At 37.5% G+C, this 9,988-nt stretch overlaps 1 protein-coding gene across 1 annotated transcript; it reads left to right on the top strand.

Moving 5' to 3' along the window:
- The first annotated feature begins 81 nt into the window (after positions 1-81).
- LOC309492103 (piggyBac transposable element-derived protein 4-like) lies at positions 82-1,376 on the top strand. Its single transcript, XM_082191113.1, has 2 exons — positions 82-788; positions 904-1,376. The coding sequence occupies exons 1-2, from the start codon at positions 88-90 to the stop codon at positions 1,367-1,369; spliced, it is 1,167 nt and encodes a 388-aa protein (XP_082047239.1). The 5' UTR covers positions 82-87; the 3' UTR covers positions 1,370-1,376.
- Positions 1,377-9,988: the final 8,612 nt, after the last annotated feature.

Below are 9,988 nucleotides of genomic sequence, written 5' to 3'. Positions count from 1 at the left end.
CTTTACAAATTTGGCTTTCCTGCCACTGTCATGTCTGGCAGGAAATTTCAGGCCATTTCAGGAGCACTGCATCTCAGCGATCCTAAGATGGATGCTGAAAATGCAAAAATGAAGGGGACTCCGGCCTATGATCGCCTGGGTAAATTGAAGCCAGTATACCAGGAGATAAGAGATGCCTGCAAGACCTATTTTCACCCTCATCAACATATCGCAGTAGATGAGAGGATGGTGGCATCCAAAGCGAGGATTGGGCTGAAACAGTACCAAAAAGAAAAGCCAACGAAGTGGGGGTACAAACTTTTCGTTTTAGCTGATTCAGCCCATGGATACACATGGGATTTTTTTATTTATGAAGGTAAATCCCCTGAAGGACAAAACGGACAAAGTAAGGGGCTGAGTTATGAATCCGTGATGGCACTAGTGGACGAGAGGATGCTGGGAACTGGCTACAAGCTGTTTGTAGACAATTTCTACACCAGCCCATCACTTTTCAGAGACCTCCTCCAGAAGGGCATCTGGGCCTGTGGGACCATTCGAAGCAACCGGGTGGGCTTCCCAAAAACTCTGGAAAACAAGTTGCCCAGAAACGCTCCCCGTGGGAGTATGCGGTGGATCCGTGACGACAGGCTCCTCTTTCTTGAATGGAAGGACACCAGGGAGGTGCTCATGTGCTCCTCCTTCCATTCAGCAGGAGGAGATCACACCGCACGGAGGAGGGTGAGGACGAGAGCTGGAGGATGGACAGAACTCACTGTACCGATACCTACTGCAGTGCATGATTATAACAAGTGAGTTGAATTTATTCAGTGGTGTTGTGTACAAATTTTTTACAAATTAGTTAATTTTATTTACTTGGTTACATTTGCATTTAGATTTGAAATATATTCTATTATTTCCACACAGGTACATGGGAGGAGTTGATCTCTCTGATGCCCTTGTCGGGTACTACAAAATACTCAGAAAGACTAGGAAGTGGTACCGCTCGATTTTTTACCACTTCATTGACATTGCAGTGGTAAATGCCTTCCTCCTGCACCAGCAGTTGGCTGCTGCTCATAATCAGAGAGCAAAAACTCAGCGGGAATTCCGTGAGGATTTGATTATGGAGCTTGCAGACTGGATGCCTCCAAGTGAGCCTGCTCCTCCTGCTCCTCCAGCACCTCCTGCTCCACCTCAAATGACAGGAGAACCCTCAGGCCATGTCTGCCACAGGCCAATGTACATCACTAACAAAAGTGATGACTCCAGGAGAAGATGCCAAGTGTGCCATTGCAAAACGCTTGTGTTTTGTCAGGGATGTGGATCATACTTGTGTTTCCAAGCAACACGGGATTGCTTCAATTACTGGCATGATGTAAATAGATTGTAATTTTCAGAAGTTGTGGACATTTGAATAAAGTTGTAAATAGTTTGAAAATAGTTTAAAAAATTGTAAATAGTTTGTAAATAGTTAAAAAAAATTGGAAATATTTTGATATTTATTTTCCCAGTAATTTTATTTCATTATGCTTTTCTTTTATTATTTACTAAGTCTTATTCAAGTTTAAGTTGCAATTTGTATAATAAAGTGAAAATATTTGTGAAAAGGTTTTAAAAAATATCTCTCTCTCTCTCTCTGTGTTTGTGCTGTGGTGTCAAATGTCAGTTCTAGCAACTAAATGACCTTTGGGAATCACCAATGAACAAGGGTGTCTCCTAGTGGCCATTTGTGGTGTGCCAACTAAAAGTCTCACAGAAACCTCATTTTTTAAAATTTCAAGCTGAAACTTTAAACACAACTCATTTAGACTTGCAGCTTTTACTTTTGAGCATTTTTAGGCTAAAATATATATTTATTAATATGTAAATATTTAATATAATAAAAACAATATTATAGCAAATTTTCAAACAATAAACTCAAACTTTAATAACTTTTAGAAACATTAATTTTTTTTTATTATTCCACTTCAACAATAATCTTCGATGTGTCTTCTTTCAAAAAAGACCAACCTTATGTCTGTACTTTAAAGCATTCATGAATTACAGCTGTTTAAGTTTGTATAGTGCATTTTCATGTCTATGCCCAAATATGGGGGTGACAGTTAAGGGGTTAAATACTGTTCTACTTTCAAACCCACATTAATACACGCCACTTTCACATTATCACTTTCTTTTACACCTTCTGAGTGGGCATTTACAGTTACGGGCTAAATGCCCTGCTGACCATAATTAAAACCCTCTCTGTCACCTTGCCTATAGTTTGATCATTGAGCTAACTTTTGAAAGCAAAACAAACAGTCGGATGAACAGCGGCACAGTGCTCATTCAGTAAATGCACAGCTAAACAGAAGTGTTTTGAGTCTGGATTTGAATGTGACTACTGTAGGAGCACATCTGATCTCTTCTGGAAGCTGGTTCCAGCATAATAGCTAAAAGCGGACTCGCCATGCTTAGAGTGAACCCTTGGTATTTCTAGCTGATATGATCCTAATGATCTGAGTGATCTGTTGGGTTTATATTCAGTGAGCATATCAGTAATATATTGAGGTCCTAGGCCATTGAATGATTTATATACCAGTAATAATACTTTAAAATCAATCCTAAATCTAACTGGGAGCCAGTGTAAAGACCTGAGGACTGGTGTGATATGTTCATATTTCCTGGTTCTGCTCAGAATCCTAGCGGCAGTGTTCTGTATGAGCTGCAACTGTCTTATGGTCTTTTTGGGAAGGCCAGTCCATTACAATAATCCACCCTGCTGGTGATGAAAGCATGCACAAGTTTCTCTAAGTTTTGTCTGGAAGCAAAGCATCTAATTCTTGCAATATTTTTGAGATGATAGTATGCTGATTTAGTTATTGCTTTGACATGACTACTGAAACTAAGGTCTGACTCTAGTGTTACACCAAGATTCCTGACTTGATTTTTAGTTGTTTGACCCCTAGAGTGAAGGGATGCGTTCACCTTGAGAACTTCATCTTTGTTTCCAAACGTAATGACTTCAGTTTTGTCTTTGTTTAACTGAAGAAAGTTTTGGCACATCCAACTGTTGACTTCATCAATGCATCGGCACAGGGAGTCAATGGTGCTGTAATCATTAGGCGATAGGGCTAAGTACAGCTGTGTGTCGTTGGCATAGCTGTGGTAAGCAATTTGGTTCTTTCTCATTATTTGGCTCATTGGGAGCATATACAGGTTGAACAGGAGTGGCGCAAGAATTGAGCCTTGAGGGACTCCGCATGTCATGGATGTCCACTAGACTTATGGTCTCCTATACTCACATAATAACCTCTCCCATCTAAGTATGACCTGAAACATTTTAGGACTATCCCAGAAAGCCCCACCCAGTTTTCCAGCCTGTCAAGAAGTATGTTATGATCGACAGTGTCAAATGCAGCACTGAGGTCGAGTAGTACCAGCACTGATCATTTTCCTGAATCAGTATTTAAGCGAATATCGTTTATTATCTTAATGAGCGCTGTGTCTGTGCTGTGATGCGGTCGGAAACCAGATTGAAAATTGTCAAAGTATCCATTCGAGCTTAAGAATTTGTTCAGCTGGTTGAAGACAACTTTTTTCAATGATCTTGCCTATGAAAGGAAGATTCGAGATCGGTTGCTTAATATGGTCTTATCCAGATTGCTCAAGATAATGAACCAACACAGGACAGCAAAAACAAGGGGATTAAATAGGGAGACTAATGATAACATAACAGGTGACACAGGTAAAGCAATAATGACAAAACGAGGATAACAAGGGGGCGGGGTTAAGTACAACACAAGCACATGGCCCAAACAAAAGGCCATGTGCTTGCACACAAAACACGGGTCTGTCATGATCCTGCCTCAAGACTAGAGAAAATCAAGGACACGAGGGCAGAATCATGACAGTTTCAAATTACAGACCTATTGCAATACTTCCAGCAATGTCTAAGTTGCTGGAAAAAGTCTTGCATAACCAGCTAAGGTTTTACCTTGAAACTAATAACTGGCTCAGTGACTGTCAACACGGTTTTCGTGATAAGAGATCAATTTATTATTTGTCGGCGTTATTACTTTTCACTGAAAAATTACGTGACGCTCTTAACAAAGGTCACATTACTGGAGCTATTTTGATTGATTTCCGTAAAGCCTTCGACACAGTGAACCACCAGATCTTGCTAAACAAACTTCACTCATTTGAACTGTCTCCATCTGTGATAGAAATGCTCTCTTCTTATTTGACCTTTAGTTTGTGACATGGGTGTTCCACAAGGCAGCATTCTTGGACCCTTATACTTTTTCTTTTATACATCAATGATTTCCCTCGAGTGTGTCAACACTCAAAATGCTTACTGTACGCTGATGATACTGTGATTTTTCTCTCTGATGCAAATCCTAATGTCATAAATTCCTAAACTATCATCTGATCTTCACCTCTTACATGATTGGTTGAAAGAGAACCATCTGACCATCAATGTAAAGAAAACTGAATGTATGTATTTTCATTCACCCAGAAAAACTATACTAATTAGACTATAGATTGCATGGACACACGTGTTTAAGGAACATATTTTAGACACAAGGAGGGTAGCTGGGAGGATCATGTATTCTGCTTAAAGGTACGAGTAAAATGCAATGTTCACTTAGCAGAGAGTTCCAGTGATGATGATACTTCAGATGTGTACACTTGGTTTGCTCTTTGCAAGAAAATGAATGTTTCGACTGATGCAAATGTAGCATTTGTATACCACTAATATACACTGAGAAATAGTTTCTTAATGTGGAAAGGGGATTGTACCATGTGTAAGCATTAGCATATACGTTCTATCTTTAAACAATGTTTTTTCCACCTTAAGGAAGTGGAAAGTCGTTCAGTTGTGTATTTAAGCTCAATCTTACTGTACTACGGCAGAGAAACACGGAAACGCATAGACCTGGCATGAATATAACATCTTCTCAGAGTTTCTCTCCTGACATACAACAACAACAACAACAACCTTTATTTATAAAGCACATTTAACACAATAAAAATTGATCCAAAGTGCTGTACATAGTGCATAGCAGGACTACACTATAAAAAACAACAATTACAAATTTCCAAAAGCTAAGGAATAAAAATGTGTTTTCAGAGTAGATTTAAAAATGTCCAGTGAAGAAGCAGACCTCACATGATAAGGGAGAGCATTCCAAAGCTTGGGCCCAACCACAGAAAAGGCCCGATCACCCTTTAATTTGTAGCGACTTCGTGACACATTTAAAAGCAAGTGATTTGAAGATCTAAGTGCCCTAGCAGGACACTATGGCACAATAAGATCACAAATATACCTTGGTGCACAGCCAGACAACGCCTTATAAACAAACATAAGGATCTTAAAATCAACTCGAAACTTAATGGGAAGCCAGTGAAGGGATGCCAAAACAGGAGAAATATGATCCCTCTTTCTAGACCCAGTCAACAGTCTTGCAGCTGCATTTTGAACAAGTTGTAATCGAGATAGTGAAGATTGAGGAAGACCACAATAAAGAGAGTTGCAATAGTCTAATCGTGATGTTACAAATGCATGAATTGCAACTTCTAAATCTTTGCTTGAAAGAAGGTTCTTCAACTTTGCAATAGATCTTAAATGGAAAAAGCTTCCTCTAATAACCGCACTAATTTGTTTATCAAAGAATAGTGAAGAGTCAAAGATCACTCCAAGGTTTTTGATTTGTTTGCATACATTTGTTGAGAGAGGACCTAACTGGGCTTTCAGAGCAGGAGAGGAATCTGCCGGACAACCCAGAATTAAAACCTCTGTTTTATCCTCATTTAGCTGCAAAAAATTATTTGTCATCCACCTCTTGATATCATCTACACATTCCAATAACACATCAAATGGAGCAGTGGTGTCAAGCCTTACTGGAAGGTAAAGCTGAGAATCATCTGCATAACAGTGATATGAAATGTTGTACTTCTGAAAAATGAGGGCCAAGGGGAGCATATAAAGTGAAAACAATAACGGTCCCAAAATAGATCCCTGGGGCACACCAAACAAAACAGGCGCAGATGGCGAGGAACAATTTCCTAAATTTACAGAAAAAGTCCTCTTTTCGAGGTAGGAAGCAAACCATTTTAGTACAGTGCCCTTGACACCTACCATATATTCTAGCCTTTCAAGAAGAATGTTGTGGTCAATGGTATCAAATGCAGCGCTCAGGTCTAGCAAAACCAGCACAACACAAGAGCCTGAATCTAGAGCAAGCAAGATATCATTTGTAACCCTCAACAGAGCTGACTCAGTGCTATGTAACGATCTAAAGCCAGACTGGAACATGTCCAAAATATTAAAAGAATTCAAATAAAACTGGAGCTGTGAGAAAACCACTTTCTCTAAAAGTTTAGAGATAAAAGGCAGTTTAGAAATCGGTCGATAGTTACTGCACATTTCTGGATCAAGTTGAGGTTTTTTCAACATAGGTTGCACAATTGCATGTTTAAAACTAGCTGGAACGACACCTTTGGCTAGAGAGCTGTTTATGATAGCGGTTACCATATGACTAATGGTAGAGAAAACATCCTTAAAAAGACGAGCCGGGATAATATCTAACTTAGAACCAGAACACTTCATAGTAGAGATAATATCAGCTAGCTGAGTTGGAGAGACAGGTTTAAAGTTTGACAGACAACTCATAGGACAGGGCAGTTGCAAATGACATGGTTCAGATGGAACAATGGAGCTTCTAATATCATCAATTTTTTGAGTGACATGTTTTAAAAAATCTTCACAAAGCTCAATAGAGGCCTCAGATAAAATATTCGTGGTCGGGTTTAGAATAGAGTCAATCGTATCAAACAGGACTTTTGGTCGCTTAGCGTTGTCAGAAATTAATTGAGAAAAGAAATTTAATTTTGCCTGTTTTACTGCTGTTTGATAGTTGAACAGACTTGATTTTAAAATGTCAAATGAAACATGTAGCCTATCTTTTTTCCACTTTCGCTCCGCTTTTCGACACTCTTGTCTGAAAGCGCGGGTGTCATCATTTAACCACGGCTGGCCAGCAACCTTAATCTTTTTACGCTTAAGCGGAGCAACAGCGTCCATAGATATAGAGGATGCTTTATAAAATATCTCAGTCAAGCATTCAGTATCTGTTTCATTCAGAAAATTATTATTAAAATGTGAAGAAAAATGTTCCGAAAACAAATTTGCAGTATTTGAATGAATAGCTCGAGAGAGAAATGAAGGCTGAGGGCAAATAGAAGACGGGAGAAAGCACTCAGATTCAAACAAAATAGGATAATGGTCAGACACACATGCATCAATAACCTCCAGTTTTGAAATCAAAAAGCCACGAGACAGTACCAAATCTAGTGTGTGACCCAGATTGTGAGTTGGACCACATACAGATTGTACAAAGTTCAAAGACTCTAAAATAGTCACAAATTCTTTGACCAACGTTTTAGAAGGGCAGCAGAGATGAATGTTAAAATCCCCAAGAATCAATAGTCTATCAGCCCGAGTCACCAGATCAGAGAGAAAATCAGAAAATTGTTGAATAAAATCCTTATTGTATTTAGGGGGTCTAAATACAATAAGTATTTAGACCCCCTAAATACAATATAAGAATAAATTCTTTATTCTTTATTCTTTATTCTTATATCGATCATGTGATAGACTGGAGTAATGATCCTGAAAATTCAGCTTTGCATCACAGAAATAAATGATCATTTAAACCAATTATTTTAAATTGTAAAAATATATCACCATATTACTTTTTTTTCTGTATTTTTGATCAAATAAATGCAGGCTTGATGAGCAGAGGAAACTTCTTTCAAAAACATTAAAAATACTAATACTTATACTTGCCCTGTAATACATGTATTCTTTGTTTTAGATGTTATTAACTTAAATTCTTATGAATAATAAAAATGTTGTAATGTCTATTTGTTATTTATGGCCTGTACGCCTCATTATTGATCTGAGCTTCTACATCTTGAATTCGAATAACATTCGATAAAACATAATTGCTGGATTATTTTGACTATAATAAATAAGCAGATGAAACATAGTAGGCCTATACACTGTTTATCACAGATTACTTTGGACCAAAGTTACCATATTATAATTAATTATTATATAGTTCTATTCATTCATTTTATTTAAATTAGCACTGGTTAAAATGTATAAAGCATGAACAAGATATGAAACAATATTTATTAATAATACACAGTTTAAATATCACAAATATCAAATTGTATTTTCATTTGCGTCCTATGCTGGCTAATTACGACGTTTAACCTGTTATCATAATGAAATTCATGCATTTATTTGTCATTTAAACTGATGCAAACAGGGAAAGAGAGTAGAAAACACTTATTATCCTGTCGCCCCCTCTAGTGGACAGCATTAAGTATTACGGCCTTCATTGCTCAGATAACTCAAGTCGATGGATTTTTTGGGAAAGTCTGACCAGTTAGAAGCAAGTTAGACCAGTCTGAGGGTCTGAGCTGAGTTTGGTGAAGCATCAAAGTTCTAGGCGGAGTCAATTTCTCATAATAATAATAACAATTAATCCCAAACCTGGTAATTTTGTCAGTATTTAATTTACGTTCACTGATTCTGGCTTCTCTCTTTTCGGTCTCTTTCTTTTCATGTGAACTGAGTAGGCTACACATGCTTAAATTCAAAAAATATAAACTTTATTTCTATTCAAAATTATTTATAGCCCATAGGCTATATGTCACACACGCCTACCTGCCTTTTGATGTAAATAAAAGACTAGAGTGGTAAATGTTACGGACATATTATCATGGTACAGTTCAGCCTATTATTGATTTTTATTTCCACTTCCCTTTTATCCAAAGAGACGGAACTATTTGCACTGTATTTATCAATGGGAAATATGCTAATATAATCTGTTATATACTGTGGCTCACATTAATGGGGTTGCTTGCAAGTCGCAGCAGCACGAATTACTTGACCAGCAACATATTTCTAAATCAAATAGTGTGTGTAGTTAACAGTGAGTGGTGGTTTCAGACATTATTTCATTAAAGGGCATTTGTCAGTGCCGCACTCGTAGCCTACTGACTCTTATTCTGCCTGACAGAAAGAAAAGCTCACAGCTTACTGAAGGCGGAGCGGTTTGACCAATCAGATGAAAGGGGCGTTTCAGCGCCGCCCACGTGTGCAAATGAAATATCGAACCCATAAACCGACTTGTAAACCATAAACGAAAAATGAAAAATCTAGCCAAAATCTAGCCAAAAATACGAATAAACGAGCTGGTTTTCATTTCTCCTTATTCCATTCTAAACAGGAAATGAAATGATCAAAAAGTGCACGGACCCTATGACTAGATGTCGCCTTGGCTACGGCAGTTTGGAATATTCTGGGCTCATCTGATTTTTTTGTACATAGCATAACCTACTTTGTTATGATTTTAGTATCATAATGATTAATAAATGCACGCACAATTATCATGAACTTGATTTGAACAAATGCCTATCAACTTGTGTGTGCAAAATTCAGAATTAAATGAATGTGCAGCAATTTGTACAAATAGAGAGTCTGTAGGCCTATACTGTTGTAGCCATTAAATAAGCGCATTTATTTTCATATTTGTTCAAATGTTATAATGTTATTTTTTTCCCCATGTATGTTGATTTATGAAAAGTGAACAGCACGAGTAAAAGTGAATTTCGTTTTGTATAAATTGTATCTTAATTTTAATAAATTTTTCATCGGCCTGTATTTAATAAATAAGATAAATAAGATTTAATAAATAATAATAAAAAAATGATAATCTAACTGGAGCGCATCTCATCCTAACTTAACGAAACTCATTGTATGCCTCACACACAGACATGAGAAATACATCAAATACACAAAGCTTGAAATGTCTTTAAACGAAATCATTCAAAACGAAAAGAAAAAGGCTACTCTCTGATTATGTAATCCATTATGTGCATTTCTCTCTATAGGCGCGTTCACTATACGGCGATCGTCAACTTCATCTTTGCAGCCGAGTCGACACTGTCAGAAAAC

Source organism: Leuciscus leuciscus, assembly GCF_965113295.1.
Source record: "Leuciscus leuciscus genome assembly, contig: HAP1_SCAFFOLD_990, whole genome shotgun sequence".
NCBI lineage: Eukaryota > Metazoa > Chordata > Actinopteri > Cypriniformes > Leuciscidae > Leuciscus > Leuciscus leuciscus.
Note: the sequence above shows the minus strand (reverse complement) of the source record. Positions and strands in the feature narration are given on the sequence as shown.

Bases quoted from the DNA above. Each gene is read 5' to 3' on its own strand.
- LOC309492103 (XM_082191113.1), top strand. From the start codon at position 88: ATGGATGCTGAAAATGCAAAAATGAAGGGGACTCCGGCCTATGATCGC. The intron at 789-903 runs GTGAGTTGAATT...ATTTCCACACAG, and splicing joins GCAGTGCATGATTATAACAA to GTACATGGGAGGAGTTGATC.